The sequence below is a fragment of the Buteo buteo genome, chromosome 12, assembly GCF_964188355.1.
Source record: "Buteo buteo chromosome 12, bButBut1.hap1.1, whole genome shotgun sequence".
Lineage (NCBI taxonomy): Eukaryota > Metazoa > Chordata > Aves > Accipitriformes > Accipitridae > Buteo > Buteo buteo.
In genome coordinates, this window is record NC_134182.1 from 20,159,854 (window position 1) to 20,180,287 (window position 20,434).

Genomic DNA, 20,434 nt, shown 5'->3' on the forward strand with positions numbered 1-20,434 from the left:
AGCTAGTGTTAAACAATCTTTTGCAAACTTGGACCAATAGCACCCATCCTCTAGGAGGAGGTTATTCCTGGTCAGTGGGGAGGATTTTGAGAGGTGAATGCTAGAAAAATCTAGTTCTTATTAAAGATTGCTCTTTTGTTATAACCTCAGGTTCCAAATATCTTTATGGGGCTCTTAAGCATGTTGCAAAATGCTGCTGCTCTAAATTTCAGAATCTTTGGTGTGACCCAGCTTGTCCCATTCCAGAGTTTTTGAGAATAGCTGGGAAATGAGATAAAGCAGAAGTAAAGCCCTTACCAACATGAACAAACAGAGGTAAAACGGGGAGGGAAGAAGGGACTGTGAAATATTCGTGCTGTAAATAAAGCTGCATCAAGAGTAAGGGTTCTTCAAATATTTCTCAGCAAATTAGGGTGGAGACTATGAGAGAAGGGAGGAGGGAAAATAAGAAAATACTTCGCCATGGCTCTGCTTCTGCAAGTGGTTTATGAGGGGTTTTTCCTATTTGTTATTGTACTGATAACTGGAAGTTTGAAAGTCTGCCTGCTGGAGATCTGGTATGCTGAGGATTTCTGCATTTGGCTTATGAGAAGGCAGCTATTTTCTGAATCTTAATCTCATATTAACTGTTTCTTATGTAGTTTTCTTTTGTTAGCCATTTTTTAGCGTCTTGCGTAAGCCCTCTTCAACTGGCTGGGCTACCACTGTGGGTAACGGAAATATTTCGGTTGTCAAGTGCAAGCTTTCTGTCCCTTGGGTGTTGTTGCCTTGGATTCTCTATAATGGTCTAATATGTTGACCTTATCCTGTTTAGTTAGGAGTGTGTGTGGTATTTCTTTCAGCAGTTTAAAGTCGCTACTGCTGGCAGCTACCTCTGGGTTAGAACTGGTTTTTGGTAAAGCATAGTAGGATAAATGTTGCTAGATAAATGCAGCTAGTTCAAGTGTCACGTGTGAAAGGGATGGCTTGCTGCTTATTATTATTGCAGAACACAGTATTCAGTTTGCAAAGCTAGATTGAGGAAAAGAAGGTAAACAAAATCAGAGGCCTTCTTCCAACAATAAAGTAGCTATTTATTCTAAGAAATGAGAACAAAATTAGTGTGCACTTTCAGTGTTCTTTATAACCAATTTTGCTTGCAATAAACTACTCTCTCATACCTTTTGAAATGGATTTGTGCTATAATGGGTGTCTCAAACTGATACAGCTGGAAGCAGGCTGAAGCACTGAAGTGTCCATGTTTTCCTCACACCCTCAGTGATATTTTCTTTCTTTGTTTCACAAATCTTCTTTTGGGTTTTCTGTGTAACTTACAGTTGAATTACTTCTTTTTAAGTGTTCTTTTTACTTCTTATTTTCCTAGGTCAACTGTACAAGCTAGAAGGGCTTAAAACCATTGCTGTCACAACCAATGGGATCAACTTAACCAGACTGCTGCCCCGACTGAAGGAGGCAGGACTGAATGCCATTAACATTAGCCTGGATACTTTGGTCCCAGCTAAATTTGAGTTCATTGTCCGGAGGAAAGGTACATGCTTGTCTTCAAAGGCAACTGTGTTAATACTTACCGTAATGTTGTGAGTTGTTTGGTGTGTCTTTCACACTCAGTTACTTTGAGAGGGGAGTGAATTGCTATCCTTCTGAGGCTAGGAAAAATAGTCTATACTAGCTTATTTAGTAGTGACTCTTTTTCCTTCTTTCTACAACCCTTAGGCAGGTAGAGCCCTTTTAGTTGGAGGAATAGAAGATGCTCAGCTCACCACAATCAGTGGGACTGTGACTACAGCTGCCAGTAACTGGCTGACTACTGATTAGTCATGGATATCAAGAGGACTCTCCAAATCTTGTGTTGGTCTCGTGTGCTGCTGTTCTTTAATACCATTCAAAAAAGAGATGTTCCCGCTAATAGCAGCCAGGGACTAAGATGCCATAAGAACTGAACTTCTTGTCACAAATAGCATCAGTTTCTGGAATTTATATTTGGGGCATGCTAGCAGTGGTCTCAATTGTGATTAGTGATGTTCCCTACCTCCACTACTTTTTGATAGGAATAAACATAAACCATGCCTGAGGTCACTTGAGGAGGGGTGTCAACTTTCTAACCTCTCTGATTGAAGTAGTAATTCCAAACAAAGTTTCAAAAATGCTTGGATGTGCCCAGTGTTACAGATTCTTGTTTAAATGAATCCTAAAGCTCATTATGAAGTTCAGCTTCATAGTTGGGCTTCCTTCCAACCTAAAACTGATTTGATCTTGTATCGTTCTATTTCTGTTCAGTAACTTCGGCAGTCTGTGAACTTCTAATTCGGACAAAACCTCCAAGTAGCCACTAGATGGTGCAACAACGTAAGACAAATGTAGGGCAAGGGCTGTAGAAATCTGGGATGCTGTAGGAAATAATTTCTATGTTTGAATCATTCTGCTATCAAATTGAAGTTCTGCTAGCAGGTGCAGAAAGGTGTCCTTGTCTACAGTCTCTCTGGAAGCACATCTTCAGGTTTCTTACATCATGGTGCAGAAATCTGTTCCTGTCATAAATCTGACTGGAGCATTATCCTTCCAGCGTAGGCTATTGCATTAATATGGTTGTGTCATGGCACAGTTGGCTCCCAGAGAAGCATCTGGGAATATCTAATCACAAGAAGGTGTTGACTGTGCTCTTCCTTCTGCTCTCTGCATTTGAATATTACCTGGTTTATAACACTCACTGGAAACAAGCCCTTCCTTTGCTACTGAAGGGGCAAACCTGATCCTTCAGCTTCCTGAATTATATGGCCACAGCTCTTCATATCTGATTGGAAGCTGTTAGGAATGTGCTGCTTAAAAAGTAAACTGAAAGTTATTGGGGGGGTGAAGGTAATTTTTATTTATATAAATGTTCTCTTCCCCTCTTCCCCCTTTAAATAAAAAAAGGTCTTTAACCACAAAGAGAGAAGTTGCTCAGCTGAATAGCATAGGGAATGAACAGGGAAGTTTCTATGCCTCAATATTTTCAAGGAGGATAATAAAGTCTCCAAATCATAGATACATTTTTTTAAGTGGGGATCAGGTAAAAATAGTAATGCTGAGTTGGTTTTTTTCTTTTCTTAAGGGCTGAAATTATGTAAAAATACTTTTTTATTGTTTTTGAGGGTTTTTTATTTAATAGGAGATTTCCAAGTATGGAATGAGCAGAGAATAAGGTGCCTGCCCTACTGTGCAACCCTGTGTCCCGTGGCAGTTCCAGAGGCAACAAGATATAGCTCTATTAAGGTGAGAGGGATTCCTGGTTTTAGACTCCTCCAGGCCGATAACTTCTGTGGAAAGTAAAGTTTGCATCTGATTATGGAGCTAACCAGGAACTCGAGAAACTTGGAATCGATTTTTCTGCTCCTCTGGAAACTCATTCTAGGGTTTTAGGAAAAGGCTGGCATTTTATATCTTTGGTGCAGCTGACCTGCATTACACCTGCTTTTATTCCCAAATGGCTGGATAGAGGGAATGACTGTGAGATGATCAGAGATTTCACTGATGTATGAAAGCACGTGAGAGGACCATAATATTTCTACTTTTCCCCATCTACCACATTGTAAGGGATGAACAAATGAAAAGTACTTTCTTGCAGGTAGCCAGTCTAACCTGTTTCACAGCCTGTCCCTTCTTTTTTGTTCAGTACAAGGAAAAAGAGATAATATTGTACTGTAATTGAATCATTAAACATTGGCTTGAAGCCTTTCTTCTTGTAAGGATTAAATGTTGGGAGGTGTTGTCCCACATAGGATTTTTCTGGATGTGTCTATGGTTCTCTGTGCTTTAAAGTTGGCTAAAGTTATGATTTCAGAAGAAATCTAAAGTGATGAAAATATTTAAATTTTTCATTGGCTGGAAGAGAAGAAGGGTTGTCATTTTGAAATGTCAAACAAAAACTTAGAGAACTTCTGAGCCTTGACAGTATTTCCTGACACAATGATATCTAGTATTCATTTCTGCTCTAATATTTTGAAATGTTTTGGTTTTATTCTTTTTGTTGTTCCATTACCACACAAGGACTTTGATCTAGAAGAGATGTTTTAGTAAGTATGGAAATACAAATGAACTCTTAACAGCTTTCCGTAAAGAAAAAACAGAAAACGGTTAACATCAAAATATGAAATGCAGTTACAGATTTTTATTTTTTTTACTGTAACTTTTTTTTTTAAATAATCACCCTGCCCCCAAAATCTTTTAGTGGAAACAAGCTCATAGTTGTTGTTAACCAGAATAGCTTACTTTATTTTTCTTTGTAGAGATTTTTGATAGCTGTTCTAAACCACACCCTTGTGCTAGCATGGCAGGAGGTAAGAGGCAGAACTGAGAAGGACATTGAGTTATATGTATTGTGAGCTGTAATCCTGTTCCATACCTCTACAGCAAGCTGAGCCCAAGCATGCGAGTATTCAAACATGCGGAGTTTTTGATCTGCTGCTTGCTAGTGATTGCTTCCTGGCCTTTTTAGTTAAGTTCAGCTTCACCTTTCTGCAATGCTGAAGTAGCAGGTTCTCTGAGCTGTTGCAGAGCTTTTTTATCGCATTTGTGGCTCTGGGATGTGCTTACAGCAGTGTATCATCATCTCTGTTGCCACAGTCAGCCTGAGAACTTGCTTAATTAGAATGAAATTTACCACCGGTGCTGCAAACTTACTGGGCGCATGCAAAACAAGTAGGTGGTGAAGGAGAAGGGTGACAAGTCATAACTTCAAACAGTTGCTTGCAAGAGTTATTTCACTGTTGTCTTCTTGTTCTTCACCTCTCTTTTTGCAGCCAAGACTAGTATTAGGACTGGCTTATAAAACGGTTGGCATTTTCTGCTTTCCTGTGTCCATGCTTTAGAATCATAGAATCATTTAGGTTGGAAAAGACCTTCAAGATCATCGAGTCCAACCATCATCCATGCCCACTAAACCATTTTATGGAGTACCTTGTCTACCTGCTTTTTGAATACCTCCAGGGATGGTGACTCAACCACTTCCCTGGGCAGCCTGTTCCAATGACTGACAACCCTCTCAGTAAAGAAATTTTTCCTAATATCTAACCTAAATCTCCTTTGCCGCAACTTGAGGCCATTTCCTCTCATCCTATCTCCAGCCACCTGACAGAAGAGACCAGCACCCACCCCACTACTACCCCCCTTTTCAGGTAGTTGTAGAGAGTGATAAGGTCTCCCCTCAGCCTCCTCTTCTCCAGACTAAACAGCCCCAACTCCCTCAGCCGCTCCTCATAAGACTTGTGCTCCAGGCCCCTCACCAGCTTTGTTGCCCTTCTCTGGACACGCTCCAGCACCTCAATGTCTTTCCTGTAGTGAGGGGCCCAAAACTGAACACAGTACTCGAGGTGCGGCCTCACCAGTGCTGAGTACAGGGGAACAATCACCTCCCTGTTCCTGCTGGCCACACTATTTCTGATACAGGCCAGGATGCCATTGGCCTTCTTGGCCACCTGGGAACACTGCTGGCTCATATTCAGCCGGCTGCCAACCAGCACCCCCAGGTCTTTCTCTGCCAGGCAGCTTTCCAGCCACTCTTCCCCAAGCCTGTAGCGCTGCATGGGGTTGCTGTGACCAAAGTGCAGGACCTGGCACTTGGCCTTGTTGAACTTCATACAACTGGCCTCAGCCCATTGATCCAGCCTGTCCAGATCTCTCTGTAGAGCCTCCCTACCCTCAAGCAGATCAACCCGCCCTTCCAACTTGGTGTCATCTGCAAACTTGCTGAGGGTGCATTCAATCCCCTCATCCAAATCATTGATAAAGATATTAAACAGAATGGGGCCCAACACGGAGCCCTGGGGAACACCACTTGTGACCTGCTGCCAACTGGATTTCACCCCATTCACCACAACCCTCTGGGCTCATCCAGCCAGCCAGTTTTTCACCCAGCGAAGAGTACACTTGTCCAAGCCATGAGACACCAGCTTCTCAAGGAGTATGCCATGAGAGACAGTGTCAAAGGCCTTGCTGAAGTCAAGGTAGATAACATTCACAGCCTTTCCCTCATCCACTAGGCAGGTCACCTGGTCATAGAAGGAGAGCAGGTTGGTCAAGCAGGACCTGCCTTCCGTAAACCCATGCTGATGGGGCCTGATACCCTGCTTGTCCTGGACTTGCCATGTGAGTGGTCTCAAGACAAACCATACCATAATCTTCCCTGGTACCGAGGTCAATGGCTTTACTGGCCAGAAAGCAGTTAAGTGAAAGTTTCCTGTGTCTTGTTTTTTTTCTGATCTTGAACACATCCAATATTAAGTATGCACAGAATACTATTGAGTTATTGCTTATTTCTGGTAAAGCACTTACTTACAGATTAATGAAGGTATGATCTCTTCACTAGAGAATCTGAGCTTCCAGTAGATAAGAGAGAAGGAAAGGAGGGTGGCGGACCTACACAGAAAAATGTGTGACTGGGAACGGCACAGGGATTGTCAGCACAAAATTCTGGAAGATGTTGCCCTTTTGCTAGCATATGTAAAGTATTTGCTGTTGAAGACAACAGCTTCAGAAGAAGGAGCTCAGTCTCATGCAGTGTTTGGTCTCTCATATCTGAGTTTAGTGTGCAGAACAGGAAGGGAACTTAATCTAGTACCTGACAGGGTAATAGAGGCATTCACAAACACAGTGCTAGCAGCTGAGTACGCCCACTCACCAGAAATGCATACCCAGAGCTTGGTAGCTTGCTGTCTCATTCTTGCTACTATCACCTTGTTTCTCTGCCAGCTGGTGAGTGTGGCAGGGAAGAAATAATATGTCAAATCTAAAATTGATATCTTGATTAAAGTTTTAACTTTGTTTAAAGTTGACAGAAGGTATAGTTTGAATGAGATGATTAAGAGGCTTTCCTAAAGGCCTTTGGAATTTCAAAATTGCATTTTTGCTTTATTTTTCCTCCAAATTTAAGAGGTGCCTGTAGGAGTGAAGATGCTTGCCCTAAATTAACTGTATCTCTGTGTCTGGGAGCAGCTGACAAGTATAGGACACACTAAATGGTAGGGTGAAGCTGGACACTTCATTCGTTGAAGTCACTGCAGTTTTTGACATCTTTGATTTGTTTTCAAGGATCAAAGGCCAACTAAATTGCTTTCATAAATGCTCTAATCCCGCCCACATTGTGCTCACCAGTTTCACAAGTTTAGTCATAAAAATTACGATCCTGTAAATGCTGCCTGTGATCTTCAAACTAATGGATACTCAGTAGCTTTAGGAAGCCAATTACATCTTGTAGCCAGGGATGAACAGGGAATCGAGGGGCTTTTATTTGTTCCTAACCCCACTCCCCTCCAAACACACTTTAGAAAGAGCCTTTTAAAATTAATCTAGCAATATTGTTGTCTGACTCAGAACAGTGAGATTCTGCCATTTTAGCAAAGACACCTGTGCCATTATTATAAAAAAAACATTAATTTATTATTCTTTCTTTGTTGCTTCTGGAGGCAGTTCACAAATGCTTTCCGCTCCCTTTAAGAAGAAAGTAACACAAGGCAAAGATGCAGAAAAGCACACCAATATTTTTGACTACCCAAATACCAGTTAAAAAATTAATCTCAGTGACTTGACCACGGTAACGCTGGCAGCCTTTGGGGGGTTTGGGGTGTGTGTGTGTAGAACTGAAGTCTCTTTACTTGCAGCTCTTCTTACTTGCAGCCCTGTCTTCTGAATCAGATTGGTTTTTATTTGTCATCTTTTTGTCTTGTACTTAATAACCTTGTTTTGCATTCTGTTTTTAAAAAAGAAAAGGAAATTTTAATATTTTTTTATATCTTAGGCTTTCACAAGGTAATGGAAGGAATCCACAAAGCCACTGAACTTGGCTACCGTCCTGTTAAGGTAAAGCCAGTGTTCATTTAGTCTGAAACTGTTGTGTTTTACCATAAACTGTGATAAAAAATATAGCTTACCTGATGAGGAATTTATTATCTCCCCTCCACCCCATGAATAATTTTTGGCAAAACTGAAGAAAAAATTTTAGTAGACTGAAGAGCACATCAAGTGATAATGGGGGAAATTCATATAATATTCTTGCGCAGCTGAGGGTGCAGATTCATATGGCCATATAGCCTATCAATTGCCTAGCTGCAGGCTACAGTGTGGTCCTGCTCTGTACTTGCCTCTTTATACCCCACTCTATTGATTTGGCACTGTGACCTATCTGTGAACTTGGCCAAGGGAGTTAGCAGGCAGAAAACTACCCTGCAGAAAGAGGTTAATTTTCTCCTGGTTTATCGCCTTCAGCTGCTTACAGCAGACTCTGATGAGTGCTAGTGTGAGAGAGAGGGAAAGGGAGTCCTCATTTTGGGGGTGCAGGTAGACTAACTTAGCTGTAACCTGAAACTTCACCGTAACTCAGCCATTTGCAGTCCTACAGCTGTGGTTCCCTTCAGTTTCCCCGGTGTTTTGGAAGATCTATTATATATAAGTGGTTTAGGCTATGGAGCTATGAAAAACACTTGAAATTAAACTAGGTTTTAGGCTTTCCTGAAAGATCTTAAGAATTGTGATGCATGATGCTTGGACATACAAGTCTGCCTTGCTAACAGGGAATGTTTTAGCAACTGCACAGCTATCTGTTGTTCTTCAGATAAAGCACAGAGGACCTGAGGCTCCAACGTAAGTATTGTTTGTGAGGAATGTGCAGAAAACTCAGTTTTAACCTCTTTTTGGAAGAAGGCACAGCTAGTCATCCTGCAGCCTATGGTTATGGAGTGCACTGTGAACACTTCCTGGTCTGGGGAATTTGTCTGTGATCTGCCATAAAGAGTGCTGTAGAAGGTGCCCTGCCGGTACTGTTACAGAAGCCATACAACATAGGACTGGGGAGTGGAGTATCATCTATACCATTGCAATTCTGCCAACTTGTCTCATCATCTTTTTTTTCAAAAAAAGTGTTCTATCTACATTGCCTTCTGCAAGTCCTATGAAACCTTGTGTAAGTGGGAAGAAAGTCATACTCTGCTCACTAATTTCAGGTGTCTGCTTTTCCTGCAGGTAAACTGTGTGGTGATGCGAGGCTTCAATGAGGATGAACTGCTGGGCTTTGTGGATTTCACAAAGGATCTGCCCCTTGATGTGCGGTTCATAGAATACATGCCCTTTGATGGTAAGCACTCTTGCTTTGAGATTCTTCATGGCATGGAGTGTGCCTTGGATAGAGGTGAATCTGATTGATTGGTGGTTATTCACCCTGTGGGCTTGTCTTTGGAAGTTTTGGTGAGCTTTTTTTGGGAATTAAGGACTGCCTTAAGTTTTGTGTTGTATCTTTTGCAGCTTATCTGTCTTCCCTGGATAAGCTGGAGTAGGATTAGTAGCAGGATTAGTTGGGGCTCGGACATGTACAGGGAAAACTGAGATTTGTGGAGAATGTAAAGGTGGTTCTCTGCTAATTAAAAAAATAAAATCCACAGTCTAAAGTTATGCCGGTTTTGTTAATTCTAGGCAATAAATGGAACTTCAAGAAGATGGTGAGCTACAAAGAAATGCTTGATACAATTAAACAGCAATGGCCTGAACTGGAGAAATTGACCTGTGAAACTTCCAGCACAGCCAAGGTGGGGTTAGACAAAGAACATGTGAAATGTGCCCCCATTCTTTCTCTGTCCTAAATCCCCAAATTCTCCCAAGTTCAGTGTTTATAATTGACAAGCAAGGTAAATATTACTCAGTGTAGTAACTCTGGGATTTTGGTGAAGCTGCCTGCATGTGGTTTGACTCATATTAAACACTGGTCATAGTCTTTATCTTTAGAATTGGAATCTTTAGAATTTGGAGCAGGGAAGTGGTTGTCCCCCTGTACTTGGCACTGGGGAGGCCGCACCTCAAGTACTGTGTTCAGTTTTGGGCCCCTCACTACAGGAAAGACATTGAGGTGCTGGAGCGTGTCCAGAGAAGGGCAACAAAGCTGGTGAGGGGCCTGGAGCACAAGTCTTATGAGGAGCGGCTGAGGGAGTTGGGGCTGTTTAGTCTGGAGAAGAGGAGGCTGAGGGGAGACCTTATCACTCTCTACAACTACCTGAAAAGGGGGGTAGTAGTGGGGTGGGTGCTGGTCTCTTCTGTCAGGTGGCTGGAGATAGGATGAGAGGAAATGGCCTCAAGTTGCGGCAAAGGAGATTTAGGTTAGATATTAGGAAAAATTTCTTTACTGAGAGGGTTGTCAGTCATTGGAACAGGCTGCCCAGGGAAGTGGTTGAGTCACCATCCCTGGAGGTATTCAAAAAGCAGGTAGACAAGGTACTCCATAAAATGGTTTAGTGGGCATGGATGATGGTTGGACTCGATGATCTTGAAGGTCTTTTCCAACCTAAATGATTCTAAATACAGTGTGTTTACTAGATGCCTTAGTTATAAATAATGCCAGGCTTATATCCTGTATTTACAGGTTTTTAAACTTTTGTCAGTCTATATCTGTCTGTCACTGAACATTAACAAGCCTGATGAAACAGTTGTTCAGTGAAATAACAGTATTGCTTTAGAGTGTGCAGTGTCACATGGGGGATTTCTAGCTTAGATGAATCTATGGCTTATGGCTGCCTAAGAACATGCCTACTGGCATCACCTGTCAGTTGATAAACTACAAGAGCAAACATTTAATAAGTTTGTGAATTTCAAGGGACAGAGCAGAATAGACTGGAACCCCTGACAAACCTGATTTTGCTTTTTTTCCTCTTGTGTGACCTTAGAACTGAAGAAAATCTCTGTTAAAATGTCTTCTGGTCTTTGGACAAGTGGAGCTTTAAAAATGAGGAGTCTATATTTGACTCTTCTTTTTTTCCCTCCTCTGCATTTCTTTAGAGTTATAAGGTGCCACATTTCCAGGGACAAATTAGCTTTATCACCTCCATGTCAGAGCACTTCTGTGGATCCTGCAATCGTCTGAGGATAACAGCAGATGGGAACCTAAAGGTTGGTAGTGAAACAGGATTCTCTTTGCTTTCATGCAGCAAAAGTAGTGTTGAAATTCTTCCCTTAAAAGTAGCTGGGATATAAAGTAGGATGGAAAGACATAATTATTACCAGCTAACTCCTGTTTATCTCTCCTTCATGTATTCTTAGTCAAGCTTGTTGGGGAGATGTTACATCACCTTTTTTTCGTTTCTCTATTTGCTAACATAGTTAACTTCAGTTGTAAAACATGGTTGCAAGGCCAGTAAATATAAACATTTATTTTAATCTTTGATTCAAAATCATCTTAAACATGTGTCAAGCAGATGGCTTCCCATTTAAAAAGCATCCAAACAGCTGTGAGGGCTTGGCTTTTGGGTTTCACAAGGATCCTGTGTTGTTTCACCAAACGTCTTGCAACTCTTCTCCTTCAAGAGCAGTCTGTATTTTTGCTTAATGGCTGTAGAAAGGGGAGGGATAGCCATTTCCTCCCATTTTGAAACTGGCAGTTTCTGGGGGAAAATTAAAGTTTTCAATTAAAAATTGGCACTTATGCATTGTCACCTGATATTGACAACAGCTGTGCTGCTGTCTAATGTAGAATGACCGAGGCAGCCTGAAGGCCCAATGGGCTCAGGTTACATAAACATCCCAGGCTGTCTGTGTGTGTACATGAAGAGAGATAGAGAAAACAATCTCCATAAACATTCTCTCTCTTCAATAGGATAAGCCTCTTCAAAACTTTTTACTCTGAGGTTAGTACGAAATATTTGTAAAAGCTATTTATTTTATTCTTTCTCTTTTCTCTTCTTTTGTTTCCTTGGGTTGGCTGCAGGTGTGCCTTTTTGGGAATTCAGAAGTGTCCTTGAGAGATCACCTACGGTCAGGTGCCTCAGAGGAAGAGTTGGTTCAAATCATTGGAGCAGCAGTGGGCAGAAAAAAGAAACAGCATGCTGGTATGTTTATGGTACCTGAGAAATAACAGCAGTGACTAGGGAAAACAATGTCCTGGTACTGCTGTGGGATGCATTGACTTGCAAGGAGAAAGAAAGAAGGAAAAGCTTCTTGAATGAAGCTGCACTAAGGAAGGAGTTTTCTTATCTGATAAGAGTATTGTCTGATAGAAAGCTGGTAAGATACCAGTCCTGCAGTTACTCCAAAATCTGGATGTCACATTTGAGTCTTCTAACCTTCCATGTGAGCTAGAATCCAGACTGTCTAAAAGTCCTTCAGACTGACTTTTGTCTTCAAAGAGATGCAAATACCACTGCTCACGATAACAACAGCAAAGTTTAAAGCTAAGCAAAAACTGGTGGAGTTGTACTGGATCCCTTTTTTTTCCTAAAATTAGTTTGCTGTAAAATAAGTACAAAAGCTAAATTGAGCTGTCATTCCAACTACTGCATTAACACATTTCTAGAAGTGACAAATCTCTTTTTGAGTATGAAGAAATTTGTAGCCACTCATCTAGTGCTCTGCATAAGGTCATGACACAAGGTCCATGATGATGCAGTCACATCCTTGGGCTGTATTAGTCTTTTCTGAATTTATATTGATATAAACTGTATTTGTCACATCTGAACCTAAACATATTTTTGTAATCTGGCTTCAGCTGGGAATGCTGACCTCTTGTATAGGAACTAGCTTTATGATCATGGAATAGTCCCTTTACGCTAAAAATATACTTTGGCCCTTTTGTTCTCTTGCAGATTCTTCCAGATTACTAACAAATTTAAAGGAAGCTTTTAAATCTGAGTGTACAGATGCAAAAGTACATTGGTCTGACCCAGATAAAATAGTGCCTTGTAAACATAAGAGAAGGGGTGGTGGGATTGTAGAGGGACTGATTCCTTTTTTTTTTTTTTTCTTTTTTTTAAACCATTCACTTCTGAATTTCTGATTTGGGAAAGCAGCAGGGGGGGTAAGGGGCTGGGGGGGGTGGGGAGAATAGTGTTTTTCCCCCTAGTAAAGGCATTTTGCATCAGCAGCATTTACCTGACATTGTCTGTCTTGTTCCAATTTGTGTTAATCCCAGTGTTGTCCTTGGGGCCTTCTGTGACTGGACTTCTTTGAACTGGAACACTGTTAACAGCTTATCCATAGAACTAATACAGTTATATGCTATTGTTAAGAAACAAGATAGTCCCCAGTTGTTTGAGTTCTGTAGTAGGTAGACCATAATTCAGATTATGGAAAGCTTTCTGAGAAAGGGTTCTACAGTGTGATAGATCAGTAGCAGCTGGATGCTTGGAGACTGTGGCAGCTATGGTTTTAAATAATACCATGTTAGAATCCCCTTCCTTCAGCTCCCTTGGTCTTTATTGAGCTTTGGTTTTCCTAGTATGCAGGTTGCACTGTGAAGAGCAGAAAACCAAATATATAAACCAGATGCATGACTTAAAACCTAAAAAGCTAGGATTTTTATGTGTTCCTTATTTTATTTCTAGGCATGTTTAACATTTCCCAGATGAAAAACCGGCCAATGATCCTGATTGGTGGGTGACAAATCAGTACGTAATTAAACATACAATGATTTTGTTTGGTTTTTTGTCTTTGGGGGAGCAGAATGGATTGGGCTTTTAAATCTAAATTGTGTTTGGTTCTGGCTTAGGTTTAGGCAAAGAAATGGGTTTCTTAAAAGGCAGTTGTGGTTAACATGCTGAAGTGGAAGAGGAAGGAAAGGTTTAATGCCCCACCAAGCCTTATCCAGTCTTCTGATTGAGAGCACTGTTTGTTTTTTCTAATTTTGAAAGTTCATTACATTTTCCAAATGGATCACAAGCTTTATCATCTTATTTCCTATCTATCTGCTCCCTTTGTACTTAACAAGAATAGTATAGTAACTTATAAGGCAGTTTGGGGTGAGTTTTATGAAATTGACCAGATTGCCATATAAACATAAAGGATGCAGAATGGACTTTTATCCCTGGATTAAGAAATTCAACTTCACTTCTAATATATAAAGCCAGTAACCTGACAGAAATGCAAGTTTTCCTACCTCACTACTTCTTTACTTCAGAATCTGAACCTTGGGGCTTTATTCTTTTGAAATGTCCTCTTATTGCTGCAAAGCCTCAGAACATAACAATGAAAACTGGTGGTATCTGACCAGCCCTATGGACCAAGAGCCTTTCTTCTCCTTGTGTCTATTGAATATGTTTACTAACTCTCCCTTCTGCTTGAAGCTGTTCATGAGTGATATGGCATTACTAGGATTCTCTTACTGATTTTTTACATCATCTCCTTCAGTGTGGTTTTTTACCTCCTCCATGCCTGTTTTGTAAGATTAGCTATCATCTACTTAAAAAATGTTTACAAGTGTTAGCATTGTGAGATTAAGTGGAAGTTGTTCTGTTGTTTCTTATCAACAAGGGGAGGAAAAAAGTGCAGCAAGGGTGGAAGAGATGAACATTACTTTTCATACCCAAACTCTCATCCTCCCATTGGAGGTTAGCTGCTGTGCAGTTTAAAACACAGCTCTTAAAACAGGTACTCTTGGAGAGAGGAGGGTAACATGCATTAATTTGCTGGTCTTTGCTACAGGTGATATAATAACTGCTCTTTTTTTTTAAACCAAGACCCTAGTGCTTGTACTTCTGTTGCCTTTATTAGGAAATAGGATCTACAGAGTTCTTTTAACATAGGTTTTCATGGGGAATATTTTTCACTTTATGCCCCTCTTTAAAGGGCCATAATTTTCCATGTTGAGTTTTAAAGTGAATGGATTCAGTGGCACAAGATTGTCTCTCTCAGATTGCTTTTGCTGTTTTGTATTTGACCACTGCTGCATTGTGTTCCAGGAAAAGGGGAAAGAGGACCCTTTGTTTAAAGTGTGTATTGACTTGCTGTGTGAGGAAAAATTTGGGGTTTTTTTTGTTGGGTTTTTTTTTTAACATGAAAAATACTATATTAAACTCATGACATAATTTTTCAAGATGCCTTTTGAAAGAACCCCACACTCCAAAGTTAGCATTCATAGAAATGTTTGGATGTCTACAGATCAGATCCATCCAATTTCCTTTTGTAAAGTGCTTTAACATTGTCTGACATACATACAGTAAAAGAGGTAGCCTGTCCAGGTCCTCCCCCAGCTGTTCCATGTCCCTTTGAGACTAACTGCTGGCAGTCACTGCATCAGTGGAGAGACTGGAGAGTATTCCACTGTGAGACATGGGCAATCATTAGGAGATTTCCTAATTGTGTTTTGAATTACTCACAAACTTCAAATAATGCTGGCGTGCAAGCAGTGAGGGGGGGGTGTGTGTGTGTGTATGGAATTAATTTAATGAAACTTAATGAATCCTGTGGAAATCACTAATTGGTTTTGCTAGTCCCAGTAAGCCAAACCTGGCTTCTTCCCTGCACTGCTGTTATCTGATCCTTTGCTATATGATTTGTAGCCTATTTCCCTTAATCAAAATATTCATTTTGGCAGGTTGTTCTTCTTATGGGTTCACTGCAGTTGTGGGAACTTCCTCCTTAATTTAAGTATCTATCTCCTGGCTTATTTCCCCCCACCCCACCCTGAGACTGTGCTAGTTGAAAGCCAACACAGTTAAACTTCAGGTGCAGTAATAGAATATAAGGAGATGCAGTTTGTCAGATGGTTTCAGTTGTGCTATATATAGTGCTGTAGAAAACCATTATCTATTTTTTTTTTAGGTATGTGAGCAATTTGGGTGAAGGTAGAGATGACTAGGTACAACTTGAAGAAAATGTAGGTTGTTAGGAAAAGCAAAGATGCTTTGCATGCATTACTATCTATTGTTGTCTTTTTACTTACCACTCCACTTGAGCAAACACTACTTCTCTTCCCTGCTCCTAACCATGTGGGTTTATCCTGCAGAAGTACTTGTCTGCCTTTGCAGTCCAGCTTCTCCTGAAGACAAGACACCTTGCCAGGGGTTTAGGTTCAGCTTTAAAACTAAACAAGGAATCCAGAAGAACAGAGTACTTTTGAGTTCTTTGATTTTAAAAAGAATATTTAGGTTAGGCCCTGATGTATAAAGAAAGAGGGAAAGAAAGGAAGAATAAGCACAATTTTCTCTGCTCTTCTAAAGCAGAGCACTGTTGCACTCAAAACATTTATGTCCATGTAATGCCATTCCTCTGACAGTAAACACATTACCACTAACTTGCAGGAATCTTAATTTTAGCAGATAGGCCATCAGCTGTAGATCAAAAAGGGCCTTTGCCTGAATTTAGATTATTGCAGTGATTAAAAAAATAATTAAATCTATGGTTCATTTAAGCTTCAGTAACAGGCACTTTCAGATCAATGTTTGGAGGATATGCTAAATAAAAAAGGCGTTAGGTGCATTGGTTTTGTTGTAGCAGAGGCTGGGACTAACAAGGAAGAGATTGGTTGGTTTGTTTCTAAAAAAAATAGGGTGGGGGCCACAACCAATGGGTTGTCCACACTGTGTCTGTTATTGTCATGTGGACAGTCCAAGGTGATACCTGTAGGTCAGGCCAGCAGAGGTAGCTCAGCAAGGTGCAGAGGGGCCAGGAAGCTGCTTTGATTCACCTGCGAGCAGTCTGAAAACTCAGGAGTAAGGGAGCTGCCAAAGGAGGTTATTGAGCAAAACCCAATTCCAAGTTTCTCAGAGCAAAGGAGCAGGAGCTCCAGAAAAAGAGAAACATGCTTATCAATGAGGCTATTAAATTAGGGCTTAGCCACTTACCACTATACTGCTTTCTCTTTACTTACAAAAGAAATCACTTCTTTTATGTGAAAAAGACTCCTTCTGTCTTGACACTTGGCATTTAGTCCAGAGCAAATGCCAAAACCAAGGGATTAAATGGTGAAAAGGGGCAAGGAGGGCTTACTACCTCTCTGCCAGCCGGGACCCCTGCCAGCTCGACTTGGAACATACTTCTGAGTAGATTTAAAATCTGTCAATGAATGAGGGGAGCGTGGTTTTTCCAGTGCTTAAACTTCAGCTGTCATTAACATGGTAAGAGCTGGTAGTAATAAGTGAGGTTCCCATCACAGAGCCACCCTCTGAGCTTGTAGACAGTGCAGTTGCAGTGCTTCTGGTCTCCACTGTCCTCAAGTGCTGGCTTCCCTGAAGAAGGAGATGAAATGTGCTGGGAGGAAGGTGCTTGGAAAGGCAGAGTTGAGAATCTGAGTGCAAGAATTTCCTATTAATCGTGGCCAGGCTTTCAAAAGAAAACTAGTGCTGGGACAGTCTCAAATGGATGCTGAGATGCTGTGACTTGCTTTTCTTCAGAACTGATGTTCCTATAAGCTTTCTTGGCTGCTGTTTCTCAGTAAGCGTGGATACTTTTTGAAAGCAAGTTGTTTCTTCTTGTCAGGGACCTTGAAATAAGTGTTTTGAGTCTTGGGGTTTGTAATAACAAACCAGCAAATGCAGGGAACTGATGAGAGAGAAGAGAAAGAGCTTGAGGAGAAAAGTGGATGTTTGCAGGCTTATTGAGGTTTTTGCAATACAGAAAGTCCCAAGCAGTGCTGTGACAGGGTTCTGAGCTACTGCAGACTTAGCTTAGCTTTCCAGTTAGTAATATGTATTCTCATATTACTTTTTCATTTTTTTTCCCTAGAGCCTGCATTGATGTCATTCCCACTATGCCAAGATGCCCTACAGTTTCCGGCAAATTCAAAACAGTGGGGCCACACATTTAGCCATTGGCTGACTTTGAGAACAAGTTTACCCAAACAAATGGGAAAAGCGTTTATGAAAAATAAGCTTACAGGACAACCTTTCCTACTAGGATCTCACCCAGAGCAACAGTGGCATATAATGACAGGAATTCTACAAACCCAGCTCAGAGGCTGCTGTGTCTTCCAGACGGACCCAAGCTCCACGTTTGACACAAAGTGCCTTGAGGCTTCTTCTGTTGGCCAAGTTTCTGTGGACTATCAGTCCAAAGAGGCAAGTCCAGGATCTGAATTCTGTACCAGGGATTTGGGATCTTGCACCAAGGTACCTCGTGCCTCTCACAGCTTGACTCACACTGATGAGGAAGGACGGGCCACAATGGTTGATGTTGGAGGGAAGCCAGATTCAAGAAGAAGTGCTGTTGCTGGTGCTGTGGTCTGCCTGGGGCAGAAGGCATTTGGGATGGTGAGGCAGAACCAGGTGAAGAAAGGGGATGTGCTGGCAGTAGCCCAGATTGCAGGAATTCAGGGAGCCAAACTGACCAGCCAGTTGATCCCATTGTGTCACAACATCCCCCTAAACCATGTTGAGGTGTCCTTGAGTCTGGATGAGTCCAGATATGCAGTGGTGATTCGAAGCTCCTGTCAGACCTGGGGGAGGACAGGTGTGGAGATGGAAGCTCTAACAGCTGCCAGCCTGGCTGCCCTGACTGTGTATGACATGTGCAAAGCAGTTACTCATGAAATTGTGATCGAAGAGGTGAAGTTGCTTAGTAAGACAGGTGGGCAGAGGGGAGACTTCTCAAGGGTCTAGATCATATCCAGACACCTCTAGCCCTCCAGCTGACCACTGTTCATGTGCAGCCTCTTACAGAACTATTTTTGCTCAGCTGGTAGGCTTGGAAACCTCAGCAGGTATACCATCTAACAACCCTACAACTCCAGTTTTGCCTTACCGTGTCAGTTTACTGCTGGGTGAACAGTGGAGCCACTTATCCCTGTTGATAACCATGTGTGTTTTTTTAGAAGACAGACTTCTCCACTCTGCCAGTACCTTCCTTTCAATGTCCTCACCATGAGCTTGAGCAAAGATTCCTAGGTATACCATAGAGGTGTTGGGTTTGGGGTTGTTTTCCTTCTTGCTGTGAAATATTCGCAGCAGCTGTCATCCATCACACCATGCAACCGTGAGCTCTGGAAATGAAGCAAATGCTCAAAGTGCTATTATTTGGCAATTATTTTTAAGCCAAGAATTAAGATTTCAGAACTGTGTTTGTCCATCTGTCTCCCAACCTCCTTAGTTGAATTTAGAAGGTGACAGTGAGAAGAATACAGCTTGGGAACCTTACCATACAGCAGAGATTATAACTGTCAAACAGTCAGGGTCACAGGGGCAGCTCCCATCCCTTTGCATTGCTACCGCTTCCCTTGCCTGCAAGTGGGAAATATACACATCTCGGTTTCAGAAGAAAAAAAAAAAAAAGATGGCAGCTGACCAGTTGTCATGTAAAACATGATGTAGAAACAGAAGGTTTCTGGGTTTGGAAGAATTATTTTGCTGATCTGAAAGATACCTTTTACAATGTTACAAGCATGTTCCAGCATCTTGATCTTAGCACTCAAATACACTGAGGCCCTGTGTCTGCATGCTTAAGGGCTTAATTATGCCATGCACAGAAATAGGCGTCAGCTCTCCCTGACTTTAGAAATGTCACACCAAGCCCCAGAAGACTCCCAATTTTTTAGTCCTACAGTGCAGCTCCTAGTAACCAGCAACCTGCGTAGTCCTGACAGATAAAATAAACTTTTAGACTAGTAGCCACTTGGAAGAGTAAGGTAGTTTGTGTTGCATCAGCCAGAGTGTTTTCCTGCATGTTTCTCTAATTTGCTTTCATGAAGTCTTCTGGCCTCAGAGCACTTAAGTGTTCCAGTGGCCACTGTCACATAGCATTAAATAGCTTTGATAATTGACTATCCTAGATAAGAAATTACTCAACGTTGTTAATATTGATGGATGCTTTTCAAATGTTAATTTAAATGCTCTAAACAGGGTGTTTTCAACTTTGGTTTACTTGTTTTCTACTGCTTATGGCTAATGTGAAGTTACATATGATTCGGGGTGCTACCTCTCCATCCGCACAGAGAGTTGAAGACAGCTCTAATAATGTCAGAGGCTACTCAAAAAGCATCTTAAGCTTTGCAAGTAGCTGCTTCTCATGAAATAAGGTTAAATTATTGTGAGCATCAGTAAAGTACACACCACACTGTCATGCACATCCTGCTCACTTAAAGTAGCCACAGGCCTAAGATGAGGAGGTAATAGATTTTACTACGAATCTCATACACTAGCTACCACAGAAGGCACTTTTTCCATTGCAGGTGAATTTGTTTCTTTATTCATTGGCACTGTGAGATAAAAGCACATGCAATGACACACCTAGCAGCTACAGCTGTGTCATGGTTTCAGCCCAGCCGGTAACAAGGGACCACACAGCTGCTCACTCACTCCTCCCACCCCCCTCTGGTGGGATGGGGAGGAGAATCAGAAAAGAGAAAAGAAAAAAAAAAAAACAAAACAGAACCTCGAGGGTTGAGATAAGGACAATTTACCAGGACAACACAAAAAGAGAAGTTACTACAACAACAACAACAGTACTAATAAAAGAATGTACAAAACGAGTGATGCACAGTGCAACTGCTCACCACCTGGTACCTGATGCTCTGCCACTTCCCCCACCAAAAGATGAGAGACCCCCTCCAGCCTGCTCCCCATTTATATACTGAGCATGATGTCACATGGTATGGAATAGCTCCTTGGCTAGTTCAAGTCAGCTGTCCCAGCTGAACCCAGGACAAACTGAAAGGAGGAAGGACTCTAGAAAGCTTGGTGCCCAAACTCCATAAACATTTGTACCCCTACATTCAGTGTTC

The 20,434-nt window shown here is 41.5% G+C and overlaps 1 protein-coding gene across 8 annotated transcripts in view; it reads left to right on the plus strand.

The window, feature by feature from the left end:
- The window catches only part of MOCS1 (molybdenum cofactor synthesis 1), a 32,809-nt gene extending 12,716 nt beyond the window's left edge, over positions 1-20,093 (plus strand). For 6 of the 8 annotated variants that reach the window (XM_075042918.1, XM_075042921.1, XM_075042925.1 and 3 more), the window contains 8 exons: positions 1,364-1,528; positions 7,772-7,833; positions 8,992-9,103; positions 9,439-9,551; positions 10,792-10,902; positions 11,717-11,837; positions 13,329-13,376; positions 17,446-20,093. In XM_075042918.1, the coding sequence (XP_074899019.1) occupies positions 1,364-1,528; positions 7,772-7,833; positions 8,992-9,103; positions 9,439-9,551; positions 10,792-10,902; positions 11,717-11,837; positions 13,329-13,376; positions 17,446-18,317 (1,604 nt within the window). In that variant the 3' untranslated portion in view covers positions 18,318-20,093. Of the gene's footprint in view, positions 1-1,363; positions 1,529-7,771; positions 7,834-8,991; positions 9,104-9,438; positions 9,552-10,791; positions 10,903-11,716; positions 11,838-13,328; positions 13,392-17,445 lie in introns of all 8 variants that reach the window. The other 2 variants (XM_075042927.1, XM_075042919.1) reach the window with 2 other exon arrangements.
- Positions 20,094-20,434: the final 341 nt, after the last annotated feature.